The 27,048-nt window shown below is 36.3% G+C and overlaps 1 protein-coding gene and 1 long non-coding RNA gene across 2 annotated transcripts; one reads left to right on the forward strand and one right to left on the reverse strand.

Moving 5' to 3' along the window:
* Positions 1-448: 448 nt before the first annotated feature.
* On the forward strand, positions 449-16,434 carry LOC129271593 (NADH dehydrogenase [ubiquinone] 1 alpha subcomplex assembly factor 2-like). Its single transcript, XM_064106180.1, has 5 exons — positions 449-618; positions 7,792-7,878; positions 12,258-12,373; positions 13,912-13,972; positions 14,465-16,434. Exons 1-5 carry the CDS (start codon positions 492-494, stop codon positions 14,566-14,568), a joined length of 495 nt encoding a protein of 164 aa, XP_063962250.1. The 5' UTR covers positions 449-491; the 3' UTR covers positions 14,569-16,434.
* Positions 16,435-18,445: 2,011 nt separating this feature from the next.
* Positions 18,446-25,040, reverse strand: LOC135155887 (uncharacterized). Its single transcript, XR_010294997.1, has 2 exons — positions 24,866-25,040; positions 18,446-22,266 (listed from the first exon to the last, which is right to left on the reverse strand). It is a non-coding gene; the product is annotated as an uncharacterized LOC135155887 (long non-coding RNA).
* Positions 25,041-27,048: the final 2,008 nt, after the last annotated feature.

Below are 27,048 nucleotides of genomic sequence, written 5' to 3' on the forward strand. Positions count from 1 at the left end.
TTCTTTCTCCCTTTTTTTTTTTTTTTGCTCTGCCAATTTTTTCTGGGGGGGCACACCAAATCTCAGGGGGGGGGGGCACGTGCCCCCCCAGGCCCCCCCGTAGCTACGCCACTGATTCAGTGATATGAAAATTAGAGAGTCGATGATGTCACTCACTCACTATTGCTTTTGCATTTTTACTGTTTGAATTATACAACATTTCAATTTTTACGAATTTAACAAATACTGAAATGGCTCGCTTCGCTCGCCCTTTCAGGCTGGTTTGCTTCGCAAACCAGCTGCAGATCCCACTTCACGAGCCATTCAGAGTCTGCATAGCAGACTAATCGAACCCCGGACTTTCCTATAGTCATGAGGCCACTCGACCACTACACGCTCTGAAAAGTAGAGATGTTTACGCCATCTACGTTCATTGGTTGGTGGCGATCGATGACGTAAAGTCGAGTTTGCACTGTCTGCTAGCTCCATATCCATCCCCTCCGATCCGGCGCATGCACAGGAAAATGAGTTTTCTCCGTGGACTTTTCAGATCTTCGAAACAAATCCGTAGAGTGCTTGTCGGTACTGATGATTTGGGAAATAAGTATTATGAACTACCTGGACACACAAATAAACAAGGTGAATATTAACTGATGATGTTGTGTATGAGTATCATGGTATGGATTGGACGGTGTACCGTGACCGACAGGGAGCTGGCGCTTGAGCGGGGGGCAGTGTGCATATCGTCACGATCTGCTGGAGGGGCAGTTTGGGCGGGGATCGGATCGAGTGTCCGCTACATTAATTTCAGTCACTATAACTTTTTACCAGTTGTGTGGTCGGACATGTTGTGTCTCCGACTCCGGACGATCAATTTTACTTTAGAAAGTCATTTGGAAAAATTTACAAGCGAAGTGTCATCAGTTTTTAGTACAAAATGTTAGGAAATATTATAGAGAACAAAATAAGAAGATGATTACAACAATTGAATTCAGATTTTTAGTGTAATCCAAAGACAAAAAAGAAAGCTTAAAAAATATAATTAAATAAAAAAATAAAGTGTCCGGACACCTGACCCCCATCCTAAGTAGGCTAAGCTCAGATGGGTTTCCTGTCCTAGCTATCTTTTTCAACTTCATCCCCCCCCCTCTCTATGTATGTCCTATGGCTTCTAATTATAACTGAAATCCATCTGTTTCGGAGGTTTATTTTTAAAATTAAAAACATTTTCTACTTTTACTAAAAGTTTTAGGCCATTTAGGCTAAATTTAGGTAGAGTCTAATGTCAGATCTAATGACCAAACCTGCTAATGTCTGACATTGTAAGTTAGGCCAGGACTTTGGTACGGTACATGTAGCCTATTTGTAGGACAAACCCCCCCCAAAAAAAAAAAAAAACAGCATTTCTACTAAAAGGCATTAGGGTCTATGTTAGACCTTAATATATTCTTTATTAGCATTATTATCATGGACGTTGCTCAAAACTTACCTCAAAATTTCCTAAATAGTGAAGAATAAGTCTTAAAAAGATCTACTCCATAAATTCATTATGGTCCATCCCTAAATACCTACTGTGTGGGCTAGTGGCTAAAAATAGGCATTTAAAGTCTTTATGCAGACCTAGGACTGTGTTGTTGTTGTTGTTCGTTTTGGGCCTGTTTCAAGCCCTAGTAGTAGTCTCCTCGGTAGACACTTGGTGTTGAGAGCTCAAAGGTAGGACTGTGTGAGCCTCTGAGAGGAGCAGTGGAAACGTCACATCAAGACAATAGAATCAACTTGGCTGTCAGAAAATGTGAAGAAGTCGCTAAGTTTAACTGCATTGTTGTTGAACACTCAAAATACAGAAAGAAAATTTGAGGCCAACTCACCTATTGACACATGTCTACAGCACAAATGTAGTGCCATTGCCTAGCCTAATTTAGGGGAAGTTCACCGTGACAAAAGTTGATTGTAATAAAAATAGCAGAAAATACAGTGCGTCCCAGAAAAAAGGAAACCAAGATTTATCGATGATATTTATCATAACTTATTCACAAATACAATAGACAAGTGACCTACCATTGTAAAGCTTAGAATCTCCTCTTTCATCTGAAATAAGATTATTTCTCATTTACGCATGAGTGAGCAAAAACAATTTGAAGAGGGGATACCAAAAAGTCACTTGGCGGGCTGTATCTGGGTTTCAAAAAGAAAACCACATAAAAAAAATCAATATCTGCTCTTTAATGTATACCTCAATTACAGAGAATGGTCAAGAAATAACAAAGTTCTACTCCTTTGAAATAAAGCTTGAATTTCAATAATTTCATAAAATGAAGAGGTTTTACAGGCTAGTGTTCCGAGTCACTCGACAGTCGAGTCGACACTCCATTTTGTTGACGATCAGCCATGCATTAAGACTTCTGTTAACCTAACCCAGAGAGCTCCCGTCCGCGCAGCGGGCGGGAGCCCAGAAGCTCACAGTGTATTCTACCATTGCCACCGGACAAGGGTGATTTATGGTCTAAATATTTCTCCAAATGAATTGTGAAAACAAAAAGTGTACAATTACCACGATTATATGGATGAAGGTCTAGCGAGTGGCAGATTCCTGACATCTGAGCACAGTCTGGAACCTCAAAAAAACGAAAAGTTCTCTGCTTCTACCCCGTCTCGATCGGCCATTTTTGTTAAAAATCGTAACAAAACGGCCGATCGAGACTGGGTAGAAGGAGAGAACTTTTGGTTTTTTTGAGGTTCCAGACTGTGCTCAGATGTCAGGAATCTGCCACTCGCTAGACCTTCATCCATATAATCGTGGTAATTGTACACTTTTTGTTTTCACAATTCATTTGGAGAAATATTTAGACCATAAATCACCCTTGTTCGGTGGCAATGGTAGAATACACTGTGAGCTTCTGGGCTCCCGCCCGCTGCGCGGGCGGGAGCTCTCTGGGTTACTGTTAACCGTGCGATAGCTTCTGTGGGAAACCGGTGAAAACATGTTTATTTAATGATATAATGGAAATACAAGCATTATTTTGAGGGAGCAGAACTTTTTTTACTTCTTGACCATTTTCTGTGATTAAGGTATTAAAGCAGATACTGAACTTTTTAGGAATGTGATTTTCTTTTTTAAATTCAGATACCCCGTCAAATGAGTTTATGGTATCCTTTCTTCAAATTGTTTTTGCTCACTCATGCGTGAATGAGGAATAATCCAAGTAATTTCAGATGAAAGAGGAGATTCTAAGCTTTACAATGGTAGGTCACTTGTCTATTGTATTTGTGATTAAGTTATGATAAATCTCGGTTTCGTTTTCTCTGGGACGCACTGTATAATGAAAGCACATTGTTGAAGGTTTGAGAAAAAAAATCCATCAAAGAGTAAAAAAAAGTTATTAGAGTTTTAATTACTTGATTTGTGAAGTTATATGTGGATATTCAGCTTTCCTACATATCATATATGTGAAGTGTCATTTTCTCAGAAAATTGAAAATAGTTATTACTGTTTCAGTAATATATCAACAAACAAATCATTTTACACCCATTCCTAAAAAGAAAACAATAAGGTAAGTCATCAGGATTCAGAAACCATTAAAAACTTGAAATCTATGTTTATATTACATAACGAATGGGGCAGCTGCTCGTTTATGACGTCACAAATCAAAAATTTCAAATTCTGATAACTTTTTTTAATTATAAAGTCAAAAAGGGGCCTAAGCTTTCGATCCTAGCAGAATCTTCGTCGGAGGCAAAATGACAAACATATAAAGTGGAACAACCATAATATAGACCACAAACAAGCTACAGCAACACTAGAAACAAGGAGACAAAAGGGGCATTAGTGAGTAGAGAAGACCAATCAGGTTAGTGAAGGGGATGAAAGAAAAGGAGTAGGCAGACACAAAGGGAAGTTAGTGTAAGTAAGGCCAAGAGGGATTAAGATAATGAGGCAGGCAACATCAAACAGGATCTGGAACAAAACAGTGATAGAGGGATGAATAACTAGAGAATTAGTGAGAGGTGGGTCAAACAGGTTACAAAGAAAGGCTTAATAAACTGGTGCATAAGAGTGGGGGGAAAAAAAGAAGAAAAAGAATGGGGAACAACTGATAATGTGCAAAAGACATATAAGTATATATGATAAAGCATTAAACAAACTAAGAGAAGAAGGTAAGTGTAAATATGTATCTATAAGTGATATGTATATAAATATATCCACAAAAAAAAAAATGTATATGAAAAAATATATAAATATATACACATATGGTGTAACTGATATGGTAATCCGCTAGGTGTGACGGGAAAAAACATAAGACTATATAGCAGGAAAGAAAAAAAAAAAAAAAAAAAAAAAAAAAAAAAAAAAAAAAAAAAAAAAAAACCTGTATATGTGAAAAAGAGGAAGCAAATTGCCTAAAAAGGTAAAAGCAAATATAGAAGAGAGGGGGTGTATTATGAAGAAACCATAGTATACATGTAAATAAGCAAATGTGGTAAATCTAAAAGAGGTGAGTGGAGAAAAAACAAATATATATATATATATATAATAATTATTATATCGCCTGAATAAGGAAGGAAAAATTGGAGCTGAGCTTGTATGAGATATGGGAGGAAAGTAGAGTAAGAAACTATAATGTAACTATTCAAAAGAGCTGAGGGGAAAAATTATATGTATATATAAATTGAAAGTGGATAGGAAAGAAAAATCAGTCGTTCCCCTCTTGGATGTTCAGGCCATGAGGTTGGGTGGTGCGAAGTCGTCTCATCCAGAGCTTCTCCCTGCTAGTACGGACTGAGTCAGGACGGGTACCTAAAGATTCGATGCCCTGTAGCATCATGTCAGTGATGGAGTGGTTGGGGAGGTTAAAATGGCGGCCAACTGGAGTGTCCAGCTTTGCTGTGTTGACGGTGGATCTGTGCCCGTAGAATCGTTTCTTGAGTGTGGTCTTGGTTTCCCCTATGTATTGTACCCTACAAACTCTGCAAGTGATGAGATATACAACATTAGTGGTAGTGCATGTGATGTTGCCCTTGATTTGGTGAGACAGGCTGGTAGAGTTGCTGGTGAAAGTATCGCCCTCGTGAAGGTGTATTTCACATATGATGCACCTGTTGCTGGTGCATTTGAAGGTGCCATGCTGTATGGGAGAAGAATGGTTAGTGAGGGAGGGCACTTCAGCACGAACAATGAGGTCCCTGAGATTCGGTGGGCGTCGGTATGCTAGAAGGGGAGTATCGGGAACGGCCTGTTGGAGACGATCAGAAGTGTGTAAAATGTGGTGGTTATCAAACAGGATTTTGCGGAGAGGGGGTAGATTGGGATGGAAGGTGGTCACAAGCGGTATTCTGTCGGTGGTCTCCTTGTCACTTTTTGGTTTGAGAACTTCAGATCTGGGGAGAGAACGAACTTTGTTAATTGCCAGTTGGACTGCCCTGGCCCCGTGGCCCCTAGCACAGAGATGTTTCTGCAGATTCCTGGCATGGAAGGAAAAATCAGGGTCCTCGGAGCAGATACGGCGAAGTCTGAGGGCTTGACTGTAAGCGATGCCGGTTTTGCAGTGACGGGGGTGGCAGCTGGATGAGTGGAGGTACTGGTGGGTATCTGTGGGTTTAGAGTATAGGGTAGTGGTGATACCATTAGACTTTTTCTGGACTGTAACATCAAGGAAGTGGGTTTCCTGTTGGGAGAAATCAGAAGTGAATTGGATGGTCCTGTGGAAGGAATTGATGTGGTCAATGAATGTATGGAGGCTGTCTTCATCCCTGGTCCAGATGAAGAAAATGTCGTCTATGTAACGCCACCAAATCCATGGGCGACAGGGGGCTGAATCTAACATCTGCTGTTCCAGCTTCGTCATGAAGAGACAGGCGAATGAAGGAGCCATCCGGGTGCCCATTGCTGTACCGAATATCTGTAGGTAGTGCTTGCCCATGAATGTGAAGTTGTTTTTTGTTAGTACATGAGACATCAGAGATTTGATATCGGATATGGGGGGACTGGAATGGCCACTAGCGGCCAAGGCTTCACATGATGCTTGGATACCTTCGTCGTGGGGAATGCTGGTGTACAGTGAAGAAACATCGAAAGTGCCGATGATCGCAGTCTCGGGTATCTGGTCCTTGATGTCATTTAGTTTCCTGAGAAAGTCTGGAGTGTCGTGGATGTAAGAGGGTGCACGTGAGACAAGGGGCTTAATGTGGAAATCAACAAAAAGGGAGATGTTCTCTGTTGAGGAACCATTTCCTGAGAGGATGGGTCGACCGGGGTTGCCAGGTTTGTGGATCTTCGGGAGGAGATAGAAGCGGGCAGGTTTAGCATTAGTAGGGGAGAGAAATTTGTGGGCCTTCTCAGAGAGATACTCGCGTTCTTTCATGTCATTCAGTGTCGATTGGATCTGTAGGGAGAAATTACAAGTAGGGTCAGAATCGAGGGGTGCATAGTGAGATCGATTATTGAGATGTTTCATGGCTTCATCGATGTACTGCTGGCGGTCCATAACAACGACGGCTGATCCTTTGTCTGCAGGCTTGATGATGATGTCGGACCTGTTTTTGAGTGATGAGAGAGCCTGGCGTTCTTCTCGAGGAAGGTTGTCATGTGCTCTGGTGTCGAGGGTATCTGTGGAGCGAACTTTTTTTAATCTTTAATGGATTTTCCTCAAACCTTTAGCAATTTTTTTAAATCATTTTTTCTGCTTTTTTTACAAGGAACTTTTCTTCAGGGTGAACTTCTCCTTTAAAGCCTTTTCCCTCATATTGAGTCTTCATAGAAAGAAACAGAGACTGAAGCTTTTCATTCTTGAGTTGTGAACTTTTTTTTATTTAAGGCTCTTTCATATGAGTCTATTGCCCAAGGCTGCAAAAAAAAGTACAAATAAACTAAGGGAAATCCCATAATTAATATTAATATTCATTTATATAATTTGTCAATACCATGATATTTATTGAAATGTTAATTCAAATTGTTTAATGTGTTTGTTTTGATCAGTTTAGAACAGTTTTACCAGTAGTTGTAACTGGGCAATAATAATGACTCTGTGTTTGGGAATTATTTTAGACACAGTCACACTTCATAAGAAAGATAAAAGAGTCTGGACCATCTGCCTTATGCAGGGACTCAGTTTTATCATTATGAGGGGAGCAATAAACAGCTCTCCTAAAACTTTTAAAGGGATCATTAGGGGAGCACTACAAAAAGGCTCTTCTTTGACATACAAGGGGAGCTCTCTTGTCCGATTTCAAAATGGATAGAGGAACGTACACTAAATAAAGTTACAACCCACAACCAAAGGAGACAAACAATCAGATGTAGATCTGATCTATGCAATATCTATCTTATTGAACTTGTTAATGTCATTCTTGCAAGTGTGTTTAATTGCTTACAATATAATTGTGCGTTATTTACAAAACCTTGACAGCAAATGAAGTTTTCAAAGATGACTGGAACAGTTTGATCATTGACTGACACTCTTGTTAAGCAATTGCTGAGGCGAGTGATAAATCGCTCTACCAAAAATGGATTAAGGAGAGCAGTAGCGAGTGATCACTCTCACTCCCCTTAAAACTGAGTCCCTGCTTATGAAATCTTTCACTTTTCTTAAGTGTTGGCTTGCTTTGTGTGTGTGTGTAGAAAGTCCACAGGAGTTAATTATGCCAACTTACCTGTATGTGGCTTAGTTTTAGACCAACTGATATTCAAATTTGTAATTATGATTCACAGGATATGAATGAGTATCAGGGGTTACATTAAAGTAGCTTGACAAGCCTCTTCGCTCAAAAAAATTATGGGATATGCCTTTTTTTCCCCCTACACTACATTTATTTCAGGTCGTGTAATCAAACCCAAGAGGAGCGTGGAAGCAGTTGTTAGTCATCATGAGTACGAAGCAGGAATGGTACCCATTGAATGGGAAGGTAAGGTAGTATTAAAGGTACCCTTGTGTTTACTAGTATATTTACTCATTTATGACTGGATTAGTTTATTTATTTATTTATGTATTTATTTATTATTCTATTTATTTATCCATTCATTCATTTATGTATACTATGAATATTAAAAAACATTTTTTTATGTAATAATTCAATATGTATTTCTTGAATTATATTTATTTATCTGCACGTTGCATAAAAAAATAACTATTGCACTTAGTCAGGTGTCAATCCAATTGTTTTAGTTCTTGATAGAAAATTTTGGATTAAACCTAATTTCATATAATAAAAAAAAAGAACAAGTGGGGATATGACATCATCAGCCCACCTAATGAATATTCACGAAGACATGCCTAGAACTGTTTCACCGGAATAATGCAAATCTTTAAAATTTAATAACTTTGTTATTTGTTATCCGATTTTGATCAAATTTTCAGCATTTTGCTCTGAATTTTACTCTATTTATTGAAATATAAATGGGTCAATCCACGTCAAATCAACCAATTTTCAGACAATTTGTCACCCGACCCCCCTTCGATTTTCTTTAAACTCGCACCAAATGTTCCCCCAAGTGTCTGACGGAAAAATCTGAAATATTTTGCCCCAAGGTCAAACGGTTGCTAAGATACGGCCTCCCTTAGCAACCAATGCGTGACCAAACAACCAAATTTTAAAAAAATTTACTATTTTTGATTGACTGCTGCAACCAAGTTTAATGAGGTAGAGTGCTTATTTTCTGTAAATTGGAAGAACTTTTTAGTCTTAACATGCACAGTAATGACAGTATATTACGGCACAGATCTAACCAGCCGTTATTGCGCACGAGGTGGCCGAAAATGGTGTTAAGCATCCAAGTCAGTGATTTTGGGTGCATGTTTGGAAGCTCATAACTTCCAAATTCAATTAGCTTAGAGCCCAATATTATGCATATTTGAAGACTACCACTTGCTCAACAGACCTACAAAAAATTGGCCCAAACGTGCTCGTCAATTTCTTGTAGGGCGCCCTCAAATTTGGATTTTTTCTAAAAGTTGCCAAGTTCAAGGTCACGGATCATCCTTCGTCCCATCGAGGAGCAACACCAATTTCTGTATACTGATAGACAATTACCTATATTTTCATGGGATACTTAAAATTTTTTGTGACCGAAATGTTTAATAGCTGGTTTACGCGTTCGAAAATGGTCGTAAACACCCCCAAACCAATGTAAAACGATACATAAAGGTTTATCAGCACATTTCAAATTGCAATAAATCAAAAATGAAAAGCCAACACATACTGGTATTGTCTGTAATGGTAGTCTGTAATTAGTACTAAAAGGATATGCATCACAAATAATTTGACTAATTGGCAATGACCTTGAAATATACAGCTGAATATCATCAAAAACAATAAATCAGGTCGATTTTCTGTGATTATAGGGCGCTAAACTGTATTTACAGGTACTTTCACTTATGTGTCATTTCAACACAAATGATGATTTTAAGCTGATAATTGCAAATCTTGTTCCTGTCAGGTTCTTCTTTAATATCCAAATAATACATAAAGCAATATCTTTACCTTTTGACCTTGACATTGATCTAAAAATAGCTGTAAATGCCTTAAAATGAGCATATTCACAACACCCGTGAGCTTTACAACACATTTCAGAATTGATTTTCTCATAGACTAAAAGCCTGATCATGTTGATATTTGCAGTATTGGTAGTCCATAATTAGTACTTGGATGATCTAGTATTAATTCATTTGTTTTACAAGACAATGACCTTGAAAAGATGGCTGAAATTCACCCAAAATTGTTAATATGCCAATATCTCATCGTTAGAGGTTGTTTACACTGACTTTCACTTATGTGTCATTTTAACACAAATAATGATTTTAAGCTGATAATTGCAAATCATGTTCCTTTTAGGTTGTATTTTAATATCCAAATAATACATAAAGTCACATTTTTATCTTTTGACCTTGACATTGATCTAAAAATAGCTGAAAATGCTTAAAATTAGCATATTCACAACACCCATGAGTTTTACAACACATTTCAGAATTGATTTTCTCACAGACTAAAAGCCTGATCATGTTGATATTTGCAGTATTGGTAGTCCATAATGAGTACTTGGATGATCTATTATTAATTCATTTGTTTTACAAGACAATGATCTTGAAAATATGGCTGAAATTCACCAAAAATTGTTAATATGCCGATATCTCATCATTAGAGGTTGTTTATACCGACTTTCACTTATGTGTCATTTTAACACAAATGATGATTTTAAGCTGATAATTGCAAATCATGTTCCTTTCAGGTTGTATTTTAATATCCAAATAATACATAAAGTCACATCTTTATCTTTTGAACTTGACATTGATCTAAAAACAGCTGAAAATGCCTTAAAATTAACGAATTTTCAGCTATTTTTAGATCAATTTCAAGGTCATAAGATAAAGATGTGACTTTATGTATTATTTGGATATTAAAATACAACCTGAAAGGAACATGATTTTAAATCTACAGCTTAAAATCATCATTTGTGTTAAAATGACACATACTGTACGTGAAAGTCGGTGTAAACAACCTTTAACGATGGAATATTGGCGAATTAAAGATTTTGGGTGAATTTCAGCCATCTTTTCAAGGTCATTGTGTTGTACAAAAATGAATTAATAATAGATCATCCAAGTACTCATTATGGACTACCAATACTGCAAATATCAACATGATCAGGCATTTAGTCTGTGAGAAAATCAATTCTGAAATGTGTTGTAAAACTCATGGGTGTTGTGAATATGCTAATTTTAAGCATTTTCAGCTATTTTTAGATCAATGTCAAGGTCAAAAGATAAAAATGTGACTTTATGTATTATTTGGATATTAAAATACAACCTGAAAGGAACATGATTTGCAATTATCAGCTTAAAATCATTATTTGTGTTAAAATGACACATAAGTGAAAGTCGGTGTAAACAACCTCTAACGATATGATATTGGCGTATTAACAATTTTGGGTGAATTTCAGCCATCTTTTCAAGGTCATTGTCTTGTAAAACAAATGAATTAAAACTAGATCATCCAAGTACTCATTATGGACTACCAATACTGCAAATATCAACATGATCAGGCTTTTAGTCTATGAGAAAATCAATTCTGAAATGTGTTGTAAAGCTCACGGGTGTTGTGAATATGCTCATTTTCAGGCATTTACAGCTATTTTTAGATCAATGTCAAGGTCAAAAGGTAAAGATATTGCTTTATGTATTATTTGGTTATTAAAGAAGAACCTGACAGGAACAAGATTTGCAATTATCAGCTTAAAATCATCATTTGTGTTGAAATGACACACAAGTGAAAGTACCTGTAAATACAATTTAGCGCCCTATAATCACAGAAAATCGACCTGATTTATTGTTTTTGATGATTTTCAGCTGTATATTACAAGGTCATTGCCAATTAGTCAAATTATTTGTGATGCATATCCTTTTAGTACTAATTACAGACTACCATTACAGACAAAACCAGTATTTGTTGGCTTTTCATTTCTGATTTATTGCAATTTGAAATGTGCTGATAAACCTGTATGTATCGTTTTACATTGGTTTGGGGTGTTTACGACCATTTTCGAATGCGTAAACCAGCTATTAAACATTTCGGTCACAAAAAATTTTAAGTATCCCATGAAAATATAGGTAATTGTCTCTCAGTATACAGAAATTGGTGTTGCTCCTCGATGGGACGAGGGGTGATCCATGACCTTGAACTTGGCAACTTTTAGAAAAAATCAAATTTTGAGGGCGCCCTACAAGAAATTGACGAGCAAGTTTGGGCCAATTTTTTGCAGGTCTGTTGAGCAAGTGGTAGTCTTCAAATATGCATAATATTGGGCTCTAAGCTAATTGAATTTGGAAGTTATGAGCTTCCAAACATGCACCCAAAATCACTGACTTGGACGCTTAACACCATTTTCGGCGACCTCGTGCGCAATAACGGCTGGTCAGATCTGTGCCGTAATATACTGTGCATGTTAAGACTAAAAAGTTCTTCCAATTTACAGAAAATAAGCACTCTACCTCATTAAACTTTGTTGCAGCAGTCAATCAAAAATAGTAAATTTTTTAAAAATTTGATTGTTTGGCCACGCATTGGTTGCTAAGGGAGGCCATATCTTAGCAACCGTTTGACCTTGGGGCAAAATATTTCAGATTTTTCCGTCAGACACTTGGGGGAACATTTGGTGCGAGTTTAAAGAAAATCGAAGGGGGTCGGGTGACAAGCATTGGTTGATTTGACATGGATTGACCCAAATATCTTCAGCCTAGAGTACCCCTTTAATCGACCATACTTTTCTTTGTTGTTGTTGCCAATTGCAGCTTGGGTGAGAGGTAAAAGGGAGTTACCCCCGAGTGAAGAAGAGATTGCAAGGAGAGAAGAACAGACTCGGATTATCAAACTCAGGGCAGCAGATGTGGAATTCAAGGATAAACAGGTATGTTTGAAACATGTTTAATCTAAAGGGACAAAGAGATATCATTGCAGACTATCTGTCAGAATGCAATATATCCCACTTTGACCAGCAATTTTGCTCCTATTATATGATATTAAAGCCAAATTGCCCTTAGATATCCTCAAAATCTTCTCTTTTTTCCGTTACCATTTTCTTCAAATTCACCCCAAATTTGCCACAAAATTCTGTTATTTCTATACTTCATAACCTGTTACCTAATAAAGAAGTCCAAGAAACATTTTATACAGCTATTATGGTCAAATACCTTTAACTTTATGCATTGTGACGGCCCCAAAAAGAAGTCCCCCCCCCCCCCTTGAAAAGAAAATCCCAGATGAGTTAAAAAAGAAAAATAAACCTGTCAAGACTCAAGAAAACAAAATAACACGTTCTAGTATTGTGTCCAAGGACAGGAAACCAAGTAAAGGCCAAGGCTGAGGCCCCTGTACAAAATATAAAATTTTACCTGGTGAAATTATGTTTGAAACATGTTTAATCTAAAGGGACAAAGAGATATCATTGCAGCCTATCTGTCAGAATGCAAGATATCCCACTTTGACCAGCAATTTTGCTCCTATTATATAAAATTAAAGCCTAAAGTGCCCTTTCCTTAAAATCTTCTCTTTTTTTTTGTTACCATTTTCTTCAAATTCACCCCAAATTTGCCACAAAATTCTGTTATTTCTATACTTCATAACCTGTTGCCTAATAAGGAAGTCCAAGAAACATTTTATACAGCTATTATGGTCAAATTCCTTTAACTTTATGCATTGTGACAGCCCCAAAAAGTAGCCCCCCCCCTTGAAAAGAAAATCCCAGATGAGTTAAAAAAGAAAAAAAACCTGTCAAGACTCAAGAAAACAAAATAACATGTTCTAGTATTGTGTCCAAGGACAGGAAACCAAGTTAAGGCCAAGGCTGAGGCCCCTGTACAAAATATAAAATTTTACCTGGTGAAATTATGTTTGAAACATGTTTAATCTAAAGGGACAAAGAGATATCATTGCAGCCTAGCTGTCAGAATATAAGATATCCCACTTTGACAGGCAATTTTGCCCCAATTTTATAGTATTAAAGCCTAAAGTGCCCTTAGATATCCTCAATGTTTTTTTTTCATTTTCTTCTAATTCACCCTAAATTTTCTACAAAATTCTGTTACCTGGTATTTCTATACCTTCCTATTCTGTTGCCTAATAAAGTCCAAGAAACATTTTATACAGCTATGTATAAATGTCAAATGCCTTTAACTTTGTGCATTGTGATGTGCCCCAAAAGTAGCCAGAAGTAGTAGAAGATAGTTCATCTGTGGCACAGGGAAAAGATACTGAAATATTATAGAAAGCCAAAAATTTGATTCCACAGATCTTAGATACTTATCAGGGGCCGCGGATGCGGGGGGGGGGGGGTGATTTTTTGCATGGTCAGCTGACTCAGCCCCCCCCCCCCACTTTGAAAACCGTTCCGCGGCCCCTGCTTATTTATTCTTACATTCATTTAGACTTTCACATTTTCTTTTACAGAGACAAGAAAAGGAGTATGAAGAAGGGTTGGTTGCCAAGCCAGTACAAGTTACTGCTAAAGGTAGCTATTTTACACACTTTTCCTTCTTTTTTACACACACAAAAATGAACTTGATTGATATATCTGTTTTGTAACTTCTTGTATCATTATTGAACCAGGAAAACCTATAGACGTACTGTGTCTCCATTTTATTTTTGCAGATACCATTTCCAGGCCAGATGTGGCACCTTTCCTGAATTAAAGCATATAACCTACAGCTTATTGTTACATACACTACATTGGCAATGCTAAAGAAACAAATAAATACTTGTGTCGAAAATGAAAATTATCAATTCATGTTTATGAACTTTATTGAATAATGTTTTCATTTTATGAGCAAAGCAGATCAAATCTATACTTAAAGAGAGCTACTGGTATATATATACCACTAAAAGGATACCCTAAAAATAGATTTAGTCAACAAGTTATTAGCAATAGTCATTGGGACAAATAGATGTTACATGTATAATGCCAATGTGTTTCACCATTTTTTTTTTCTGTTTTAAAAATCAGGTCATGCATCAGCACCTGTGTACGAGAAGATTGATTCTGGATCGGAGGCAGTCAGTACCGGTAAGGAGTTTGAACCAGCGGCTTGGAAGCCATCCAAAACTTGACCTAGATTATATGATCTGGCTTCTACCTTCGAACAGGGAAGGGTTTGCGTGAACACCTTCTTGACCAGGATTTTAGCTGAATTAGTACCTTTGAACACATGGCGAGGAATTGATTATGAACATTCAAAAGGTTGAAAGAATCAAAGTCTGATTAAAATACTCTCCAGCATCAGCTCTCCTTGGGAATTTTGACACCATTCGCCCAGTAACAAACAACTGTTGTTCATCATCTAGAGAGCAGGCTGCAGAGTAATTTTTCATTATCGAGCCTGGCTACTTTTCACAACCTACTGCCTAAATCTGCAATGTTGGAAAGCTTTGACATTGCAGTGAATGGGAATTTTCTGCATGTCTACTTTCTATTTTCCAGGGCTCTTTTGAGCAAATCAGGAGCGAAAATCACCCCAAGCCCCCATGTAATGTTTTCCCTGCTAGAGGGAATTCAGTTTTAGGACTTTTTTATGCCTGGGGCCCGTTCATAAAGAGTTGCAACTGTTGTAACTTTGCCATTATGGCAACTCCCATTGAAACCTTGATTCTGATTGGCTACTGAGCCCTGTTACCATGGGAGTTGCCATAATGGCAAAGTTACAACAGTTGTAAGTCCTTTATGAAACGGGCCCCTGGTTATGCTCTATATTGACTCCACCTATCACCTAATATGGTGAAATTGTTAAATTCCCACTTTGTCTTGCCCAGCAATACCAAGATCATGCCCAGGACTGTTTGTGATGTGAGATGCTATTTGGCTGAACCCCAAAGATACAGCGATATCACATATATTTCCAGAGCTTCCCCCAAAGTCTGGAGTCGGCTAATTATCATCCACTCCACATGAAAGTGCTAATTGCCCTTTGAAGAAAACAATATTACAGGATTCTATCATACTGTTGATTCCACCCTCCTACTAAATAATAGTGACTTCCCTACTGGAACAGATGACAAGGATTTTATTGTTAACTTTGGAGAGCTGTCTAGGATCGAGTCAAACTTGGATTTGAGTAAATGTAAATCAGTCAAGATTCCCTATTTCTTTGAGTAGACTGCAAAGATTTTATCATGATTAACTAAGGAAAATGTGTAATAAGAATTTAAACTACTCTGGATTTAACTTATTTAGATGTTATTATGGTCTAAAAATAAAAATATAAGTTTTTGAGAGGATGCTCATCAGATTTCAATAATTATACAATTTGTTAGTGTGTGTGTACTGTGCAAACTGCAGGTTATCGAGCAATGTAGAGAGAGGGGGACAGATAGAGGAGAGAAACGGAGAAGGGGGGGGGTGCTGGGAGCAGTGGGGGTTAGTGTATTTGAACTGATATTTATGCAACTTTGCTAATTTCTGTTTGGTCTAATTCTAAAAATTCTATGGTAATCTTAGTTAATCCAAAACCAATTCGTCTTCAATTGCCATTGAGCTCATTCACCAATTTTGTCTATATGACAAGATGAACAGTTTATGAACCAAATGTTAATTTGACAAAGCTCCAAGTAATTAACATTAACAAGAGTATTTGAACAAGTACTTGACCAAATTGATAATAGACCAAGTGGGTCATGAATATGTTAACACGATCTGATAATTACTTAGACCATCTGGAAGTAGACCAAGTGGATACAGAAATGAGACTAGCGGGAAGTCCACCCCAATGAAAAGTTGATTTAAATAATGCCAAAAGTTCCTGAAAAATCATATATAAAATGAGAAAGTTACATGTATAATTTAAAGTTTTGTTCAATTTCACTAAACAGTTTACATGTATATGTATCGGTAGGCAGATGACTGAACCGACAATGTCACCGATTCATTATTTCTTTTGTATGTTGTACGAAATATTAAAATTGTCTTTTCATCATGTGAAAGGCTGTGTGTAAGTTTGGATCCTTCCTGAAGATTCGGAATTGCCATTGATGTTGTAACCTACAGTGTAGTGTGACTTTTTTATCGAAAAAAAATCTGAAATATATAGAATACAAAAGAAATGGTGAGCGAGTGACTTCATCAACTCAATCACAGCTTGTTATAAAAGGCTGTGAAAGTTGCAAATAAGTCTTGGGTAAATTTCTATAGGCGGGTAAAAGTGGAGTATAACTTTCGGGTAAATTCCTGAAGCTAACCAGCGGGCTAATTTTTCCTATGGTCTCCTACTGAGAACAAAAGTTACCAAGAAATTACACAAGAGATAGAGATCTCAAAGAGCCAAGATACTTGCATGAGCAGAAAGACAAAATGCCACTGAATCATTTGATCACATTCGAGTGAACCATTTTGACGACGTCTCTCGAAATGAAGAATTCTAGACCCTTTTCAGAACTTTGAAGGTCCAGTTTTGTAAGTAGAATGCGATATCAAATGATTCATTGGCATTTTGTCTTTCTAATAAAGCAAATATCTTAGCTTTTATGGAACTCTTTGTCTCTTGTGTAATTTCTTGATAGCTATATTCTTTGAAACACACCATAAGAAAAATTGGTCAGCTGGCTAGATTCAGGATTTTCTATCCAACTTACAGACTTATATTTCTCAAATCTCCTCAAATATAAGGTCTTATCTACTAAAAATAAAAGTAAAAACATGATAATATAATTTTGATTAGGACATATATATATTTTTTATGAGAGTGCCGTTAAAAACTAATAACCTGAAACTTAAGTGCAACTTTCATGGCCTTCAACAAGCCACTCTCACGGAATAATTTTCCTGGTATATATATATATCGCAGTTTGCTCCACATTTTTTTAAGGTTGCTACACAAAGTCTTCTGTGTAGCACACAGGACTGTACAGAACTACATTGTAAGTTGAGAGCTTTTCTCTTATGAACAAAACTGAATGGTAATCAAAATTTGGAAGGCAAAGTTATTCCAGCTACATGTAATTTGAATATCACTATGTTGTGCAAATAACTGTTAACTTATATTTTACATCCAATTTTGACAAATTGTACATCATGCTTGTTTGATTTTTCGATCAAGTTTCTTTTTGTTGGGGTGGACTCCTCCTATAAAGTCACATATAAAAACATTTATACTTTAATACAGTAAAAAGAATTAAAGATGGATCACTTTAAAAATAAAGATACATGTATTGCACTGATGTACTGTTCACTTTGCCTTCAGGATTCAAATCTACTGGGGTCTCAGATATCTTTTTGATTTAAAAGGGTTCTCCAGGCTGAAAGTATTTATATATCTAGATAAATAGAGTAATATTCATTGAGCAAACTGCTGAAAATTTCATCAAAATCTGATAAAAAATATGGAGGTTATTGAATTTTTAGGTTTAGCAATATTTTGTGAAAACAGTTATGCATGTTGTCACAAATATTCATTACCGGTATGTGGGCTGATGCTGTCACATCCCCACTTTACTTTTTCTTATGTTATTACATGAAATCATAATTATTTCATTTTTTTCATGCAAGTGTCAAAGATATATCTCACTTTTCTATGATAAAATAAGTTGCAGCAATTGCCAATCCAACATTTTTAGTTCTTGGGTGACAAAATGTTAATTTTATAAACATAATTTCATTTTCATATAATAAAATACAAAAGAACAAGTGGGGATACGACATAAGTTTTTATATCCATGAAGACATTCACATAACTTTTTCACTGGAATAATGCTAATCTTTAAAATGCCATAACTTTGTTAAATCCTTTTCTGATTTTTCTTTATCTGCTCAAATCACACTATTTTCAGTGTGGAGTACCCCCTTAAAGAGCAATTTCCCTAATAGAGGAACTATAATATAAAACACATCTTAAACAATATTCGACGTATAGAAGGTCGACTTACATCTATATACATGTATTGTACTCAATGTACTGTCTTTATTTTCACAAGATAGCAAACATTTGGCACAAACTAATGAGTAACCATCAAATTTCATCTTTATTGCTGTTATAATTCATTACAATTCAACAAACACTATGAATTTTAACATTCACAATGTACAGATACAAAACTTGCAGCGACAGAATTCTCAGGTGACAAATATTTACATCTAAATTGTCCTACACATGTATGCACATTTACATTGATCAAATAGAAACATCAAAATTCTGCATTGCCATACCGACTTGGAACATGTTAATGTAATTCAAGATTATTTGATTTTCAAGTACATTAATTTCATCTTTTAAAGAATTGTATAAAGGGAGCAAAATGAAATTAGATAGTCGCACATTATCAATTGCTCTGGTCAAAAAGACTTAATAATGTTATACTAACTGCCATGGAAAATGATTTTGATTGGCTGGTAGTTACATAAATTTGTAAGTTCTAAATAGTTCTTTATATAAACAAGTGGAATGCCTCTGGCCGTCTCACCTGCATCACGCGATTCAATATAGCAGCAGTGCTGATTTTGAAAACTACTATAACTCGCACAAGATGTTCAGTGATACTTGGTTACTCTTATTTCCACGTTTTATGAACTAGACCAATACACTAATAGAGATATGATGGCAATTCAACAAATACCCCCAACGTGGCCAAAGTTCTTTGACCTTACATGACCTTTGACCTTGATCATGTGACCTGAAACTCGCACAGGATGTTCAGTAATACTTGATTACTATTATGTCCAAGTTTCATGAATCAGATCCATAAACTTTCAAAGTTATGATGGTAATTCAACAGATACCCCCAATTCGGCCAAAGTTCATTGACCCTAAATGACCTTTGACCTTGGTCATGTGATGTGAAACTCATGCAGGATGTTCAGTGATACTTGATTAACCTTATGTATAAGTTTCATGAACTAGGTCCATATATTTTCTAAGTTATGATGACATTTCAAAAACTTAACCTTAGGTTAAGATTTTGATGTTGATTCCCCCAACATGGTCTAAGTTCATTGACCCTAAATGACCTTTGACCTTGGTCATGTGACATGAAACTCAAGCAGGATGTTCAGTAATACTTGATTAACCTTATGGCCAAGTTTCATGAACTAGGTCCATATACTTTCTAAGTTATGCTGTCATTTAAAAAACTTAACCTCAGGTTAAGATTTGGTGTTGACGCCGCCGCCGCCGTCGCCGTCGGAAAAGCGGCGCCTATAGTCTCACTCTGCTATGCAGGTGAGACAAAAATAGCAACAAATTGGAAAATTTTAACATAACCCCACCGGTTTAGAACAAAATCCCAGTGTGTTCTGTGTGGATCATCACATAATTGCATGCATTAAAGTATTTTTTTAAATCTAGATCAATTCGTGATGAATTATGTGTCTTTTTTTCAGAGCAAACACTAAAATTCTCAGAAAATAATTGGGATTTGCAGGGAATAATTTTCCTGGTATCGCATTGCAATTTGCTCCACATTTTTTAAAGACTACTACGCATAATACCCATACTTTTAATGTAAAGGATGCAAAAATACTCATCATACTACATTTTGCGATTGAGATCTAGATTAATTCTACTGTTAATGATGGAATAATGACTAGGCCTAACAATGACCTTTAATTTGAAATGAACATTGTTTACATTTGGCTGGCAAAGCATCCTGTAATTGACACTTTTGCTAATCTCTAATGACAAACAAGTCTCATAAATGAGGATATTCAGCAATTCAAATGTTCTTCTAAATGCTTCAAGTGCCCCACTTATGTACTATCTTAGTATCTTTATGGTTTAGGATGTCAATACTTCCTCAATTTGCATGTTTTTCTGGTTTAATAAGCAAATCATGTAGATTCCTTATTGGTCAGCAAATACTTACTATTGCAGCTTTGCAAAAACAAAAAAAAGTCAAATGTAAACTAGTGGGATAGAAGTTGTTGAACTAATGCCTCTGCCAATGACAGATCTGAAATATATTGCACACTTAAACTCCCACATGCATGTATGCATGAACCAAAATAATCTTGATTTGTATTGCAAAGTTTAATTGTGACAACTGAATCATTGGCTTTTATAAAAATGGATGTGTTCAATAAATTTCCTTGTCAATTCTTAATGATACATTTACATGAGCTTTTTAAAAATCAAATAAATTAAGATTTGGAAATTAAAAGGAAAATGATAGCAAATAAATTAATAATCACATACCGTTATGTAATAGAATGCGGAGGTACATGTAACTTACAATGTATGTTAACTTGCGTAATTGCCATTAATCATGCCATTAGCGATTTATTTGGCAAGATGAATGGAATTATTTTCACTAAAAAATTCAAATCTGCACACTAACAGCTTTCACAGAAAGCAGAAATGAATGATACATTTACATGTATGTCAGTATGCTGCTGGCATGTAAACCTAGGTACACATCCTCAATTGATTTATAATGCCTCCTTTACAGTATCAAGAAGCTACAATGTTGATTACTTTAGACCAAATACATTCACAACAAATAATAATTTCATATGTCCAATCAAAATTCTGCAAGTGGAAAAGTAGTTTAAGCATGGAGCTATTATCTGTACATGTACATTGTAGAGTACATGTACTGCAACTTTAGCAACTGTTTTGACAATTGGTTCTCTCCTAGTATGTATACAAATTAACCTACAGGTACCAAGCATATGTGACTAAGCATATATTTCTTAAAATCAATATTTAATGCACAATTAGTAATGAATTGGTTTAGATATTTTAAAAATTAAAATCATCCAAATGGTGAGAGTAAGTGAAATATACATACACCTAGATCCACCTACATTTGGCCTTTTATTACATTTTGGATGCAAAGATCTGTATTCATGATGACCTTTTGGCGATTTGACTGCAAATATATTATGTCATCTTTGGGTCCCATCTTACATCCATGTAGAGTTGAGATTGATCTGATCAACCACAACTTTGGAAAGCCAACAACGCAAGCATTTAAAATGCATGTTTGTTTAAAATGTTTCTAGATAATACGGTAATGTATACTGTACTGCTGTACATTCATCATTGAATGACATCTTTAAAGGACATTGGGCAAATTTCTGTGGAAAAATTATGGCAATGCAATTCCATATAGTTGAAGTGGATTATTGGATATTTTAATTGATGAACAATGTCACTTGATGTACAGAATGAGTCTATGACCAGATTGCCTTGAGCTACCTCCTTGGTTCAGTTCAAAGGTCAGAAAATGAAACAGATATATGCAGGTTAAAAAAAAAACATTTCCATGTTCTTGGAGATTCCTCATATCGGCAAAGTAATATCACTCTTGATTTTTCCATCTCCTACTTAATTGCGGCTGGTTTAAATTAAATATAAAAAGTTAAAATCTGGAGTAAATCATAAACTATCCTTTCCTAATTGATATCACGGTCTCGTGGTTCTGGCTCTTGCCTTCCAATTAAACGATCGAGGGTCCGAATATCTAAAAGTCTAATGATCGAATCAACTTGGGATGATCGCGAGTAGAAAGTCCCAATGGGTCATCATCAATCTGACTTCTTTGAGCGGTTACTTCTGCCACGCGCCTTGGCAATGTTGGTGTCCCGCTTCGCTTTTCGCCTCTTCTCCTTGTCCTTCTTCTCAATGTCTTTGTAAAGGATGTAAGAGAGGATGCCACTGAGGATAAAGAGGGGGGTCAGGAACATAAAGATGGTGGTGATAAATCCCCAGGGGTCCTTGGCAGCCCAAAGGATAACATTCTTTTCTATCCAGTATTTCCATGAGTTGTCATCCTCACCTAAAGGATCATTGAAGGGGGTCTCTTCCTCGCCGGCCATAGTCCTTCCTGGAAAAGAACAATATTGAGTGAAATTTAAAATCTTGCAATTGATGAAAGAGTAGAATCGCTCAAACAAAACACATACATGTAGAGTTACATTGGAAATTTTTCTCACATTTTTGGGGATAACTGCTCTCCTTATCTATCAAAAGGAAAAGTTCTGTCTCGTTCGTTTCCTTCTGTCAAAATTAAAAACAAAATGGCCGATCGATGCCAAAACGAACGCGACATAGACGTCTGACTTTTCCTTTTTATGAGGGTCCAGTTTGTGCCTCGATGTCCGGATAGCTGTCACGATAGACCTTCATCCATATAATTGTGGTAAGTGCACAATTTATTTTTCCCCTTTTATTTGAAGTGCTATTCCAACCCCATTTTGGAGAGTATATGTTTGACTAGTATTACACAGACTCCTGGGCTCCAGCCCGCAAAGCGGGCCGGAGCTCCCTGGGTCAACTACCACCATGACCACTGGATCTGTAGTCTTTCATAATCTTATTTCAAACTTGGCTTGCTCATTAATGCATGAAAGGTTCGTCTCATTAGGTATCAAAATACATGTATAGAGGTATAATTAATATCAAATTGTAAGTCAATGTAAATGAAATATTATAATTCATTTTCCTGAAGACATCGGAATCCTACCTTCCCAGTTTCCTTTTTTTATAGGGTCCTAAAGCTACGCACCACTCCAAGGTCAATAAATGTGCATGTTTAATGATGCAATTTAAATTGCAAAATGCGCACTCTGTGTGTGAAGCTGTGACTGCAGAGTGACAAACAATTCCTATTCACTTTTTCTACAGAGGCTTAGACAGAGAAAACCAGCAACTGTAATGATAGACTAAAAGCTTCAGTCTCTGTATTTTGGTCATGTTGGTTGTTACGCTGAACTGCGTTGGCTCCACTCACCATAGTAAAATGTAAGAAATTGTTAAATAAATCCCCAGAAACGATGGTTATTCCTGTCAACTAATAATATGACTGTTTGGAATTTTGAAGTTATTATATCCACTTTGAGTTTGAGTTCATATTTTCCTCTGACTAGTATGAGTATGAGAATATGAACATTATTTAGATAGGTTAGGCACAGGAAATACTTTTTCTTTGCATGATAAATTGAGTGCGTAGCTTTAAGCGCTTACCCGGCCTTCTATTCGGGTGGCGAAATCAAAATTCAATCAATCAAGGTGTTCGGGAAACACGGCAGGATTTTCGTAGACAGTGTCAGCAGTAGAGGCGCACGGCCAATATTGGAGACTGTCTCCAATGTGGGAGATTATCTCCAATATCAGAGACTTTTGTAAAGAATTTGGGTATCCAATTTCAGAGACAGTCTCCAGTTTTGGCGACCAATTTCCTTTGTTTACATTTGCTGCAAAAGGATTACCTTGGCGGCAAATAAAAATGTGATAAGCAGATTCCTCATGAAAAATTACCCCTTTTCACCGTCTACTTTAAAAATTCACCGTCTACTTTTGTTTTGATAAGGATTTTTGTTGTCAATCACACACAAAACAAAATGGGCTTCTGACCTCAGTGAGACAAAATTTTGGGTGGAAAAAATCATGCTTTTGTTGGTGTTGTTTCTTTTGTCCTTTTGCAAAGCAAGTCTCCAATGTGGGAGATTGTCTCCCCTATTGGAGAGAGTCTCCCAGTCCCATATTGGCCGTGCGCCTCTACTGGTCAGTGATACTCAGTCAGTGAGTTTTGTCACTTGTTCACTGCAACCATCCTGCCTGTGGGGAATCTACAGGTAGGACTATGGTATGCCAATGTTGTACAGAGCACACACTTTAAAAAATCATTAAAATATCACTTTTGTGACCAAAATTACTAATTTCCATAAAGTTGAAATTTATTTTTCATTAGTAACTTGGGAATAATTTTTGTATTCACAAGAGCGCTCAAAAACTTGATTTTGGGGCATATTTTTGTGTACGCCCTCTATTGGTGGAAAGTAATATGGCAAGAAAATATTCATTTTTTAATCTCTATTTTTAATTAAGAAAAAAATAATTTAAAGAATCAAATTTACTTAAGAGCCAAGTTGTATGACGAATAGGTGTAATGAAAACTGTCAGTGTAAAAAAAATCAAGCATTTGTCCCAAAGAAAAAGAGAAAATAAGCCAAACATTGCCACCCTTATTTTGCCACACATGGAGATATAACTGAGAACAAGGTTATATCATAACCTTGTTCATTGAATGAGTGAGTTTTGTGATATTTTCTTCTTCAAAAATCTTGGTTAAGAATCTTTAGAATATTTCACACAAATGAGTGAAAGATGATTTGTTAAAAAAATATTAAAATTGGCATAGTTTTTATCGTTTGTAAACAAAGTGCGTAGCCGTAGGCTGTAGCTTTTTTATTAAATTTTAATTTTAATTTTACACCAAAAAATGTAATCTGCATGACACACTTATCAATATATGGGACCATGACATGTCATGAATTTACAACAAAATCGGGGCTAATCTGTTGCCTAAATTTGTCGAACAATTATGTTCATGTGTGACGTTACTTAGAATCTAGACAAATGGAATATAGCAAAAGTGGTACACATCTAAATTTATTTAAAAAAGCAACGCCATAAATACTTACAATCTAAACTGAATTCTAATTTTTGATGTCTGAAGTCATCAGTCACTCACAGTCTAGTCACGTCAATATATATACGTACGTACGCGACGCGACGCGAATGGGGCGGCCCTGTAGCTATGGTCGGACATCAGGGCCAAAATAAATTTAAATCGGAATTCATAGCTCGGAACGTTATTGTCGATCACCGAATCACTGATGAAGTTTGTGTATAATGCATCTATTCGCCGTGACATCCATATATAGACGCTATAGCCATCTTTAAACTCTCCAAGCTAATAAGAATACACGTATAATAATTTTTTTTTGTCTTTTGAAAATCTGTCTTCCTGTAGTATATAGTGATGAGATTCAGACTGATTTGACTTTGGAAGTTGTGGTGGAAGCGCCGAGATCGAGTAAGAGCCAACACCAGCCGATTGGTACCACTTCTATGTAGAACAAAAGCCTACCTCAATAGTTTCTACCAAATACAATAAAAGACTGGAACAATCTCCCACCATGGATAAAAAACCTCAATTCCACACAGTCCTTCAAATTATACCTCGAAAGGTGTTAATCACCAGAGTAAATTGCACATTGCACGGAAGCGACATCACATCTAGACGATATTGCTTCTAAGCGATGTCTGGATTACCCCCTTTCTGAGATTCTGAGAAACAAATGGGCATAGAATTATATATAGACGCTAGCCATCTTTAAACTCTCCAAGCTAATAAGAATACACGTATATACATAGGTGGATCCAGGAGAGGCCCGCCCCCCCCCCCCCCTATTAGCGGAGCAAAAAAAAGGAAAGAAAGAAAAAAAAGGGGAAAAGGAGGGAAAAGAGGGGAGAAAAAAAGAAGAGGAGGAAGATGAGTTAATAAAATAAGATGAGGGGAAGACTTGGAAAATAAAAAGAATCTTTCATGTCAGTGTATAAAATTTTCGCTCGCGCTTCGCGCTCGCGCACATTGCCTTTTACGTGATTTTTCATATCTTGTTCAATATGGAGTTTAAATATCAAGTTTGGAAGTCAATATACAAAACATATTTCACCCCGGAAATCGAACTTTCATTATTTTTGTGATTTACAAATTGTTTTTAAAAAGTGATTTGTAAAATGTCAGTTTTATGGTCTGAATATTAACATTTTCTGCTCGTGCTGCGCGCTCACAAATTTTTATTTATCAGGTACTATTATTTTTGTGTATTCCATTAAGTTTTCAAAATATCCTTTTCAGGTCTGAAAGTCAAAACGTATCAGCTAGCGCTGCACGCTCGCATTTTGATTGGCGAGTTATGTATGACTCAATATTGATTATACAATTAAACTACCGGTACTTAAAATCCCCTTTTCATGACAGTTCATCAAAAATTTTGGCTCGCGATTTGCGCTTGCATTAATGGTTAAAATATATTAAGTTGATGCATCCTATTTATAATTACACAAGTGCTGGAAATGTCCAGTTTTCGGGCAATAATATCATCAGATTTTGCGCCCTCAGGCATTAATGAATGAATTATTAATTTAATGATTGAAGTGTCCATTTTGTTTCATCTCGCACTTAGCAAGAGGAATAGGAAGACAGTCATCGTTTTCATATGCATGTCCTAAGGATGTCCCGGTCCTATATGTTAAAACTCAAAGTAATAATAATTAAAAATATCAGCTCTTCAAAAAAGTGCGATCCATATCCACCTCACAATTTTCCTACAAAGTGCTTGAAATATAGAGCTGAAATTGACTGTTTTTCAGATCGGAAAATCAAACAGTTTAAACTCGCGCTTCGCGCTCGCTTTGATTTTCATAATAAAAGATGTATTAAGAAAGCCTGGATTTTAGATCTAAATATGAAACACGCGCGCGCATGTTTATTAAGATAGTCAACTTGTTCTCTGAATCATCCAGTTTCAGATCACAATATCAAAAATTTTCCGCTCACGCTTTGTGCTCGCATTATTAATGTAGGTAGACCCCCTATATTACTCATTCTTTTCATGATTTACAAAACATGAATAGAGTGTCCCGATTTTAGGTCTAAATCTCGATTTTTTCCACTCGCACTTCGCGCTCGCATCAATTGTTTAGTTATAATCCTGTTCGTGATTGCAAAAATTGATTAAAATTTTATATTCTGTATGTAGAAAAGTCAAACATTTTCAGCTCGCGCTTCGCGCTCGCATTATTTGATTGCTGAAAT

This window comes from Lytechinus pictus, chromosome 11 (assembly GCF_037042905.1).
Source record: "Lytechinus pictus isolate F3 Inbred chromosome 11, Lp3.0, whole genome shotgun sequence".
NCBI classification, from domain to species: Eukaryota; Metazoa; Echinodermata; class Echinoidea; order Temnopleuroida; family Toxopneustidae; genus Lytechinus; species Lytechinus pictus.

What these genes read in the sequence shown, in the direction of transcription:
- LOC129271593 (XM_064106180.1), top strand. Translation starts at nt 492, where the DNA reads ATGCACAGGAAAATGAGTTTTCTCCGTGGACTTTTCAGATCTTCGAAA. An exon ending in TGGACACACAAATAAACAAG is followed by an intron (nt 619 to 7,791) that starts GTGAATATTAAC and finishes CATTTATTTCAG; the next exon opens with GTCGTGTAATCAAACCCAAG. An exon ending in TGGAATTCAAGGATAAACAG is followed by an intron (nt 12,374 to 13,911) that starts GTATGTTTGAAA and finishes TTTCTTTTACAG; the next exon opens with AGACAAGAAAAGGAGTATGA.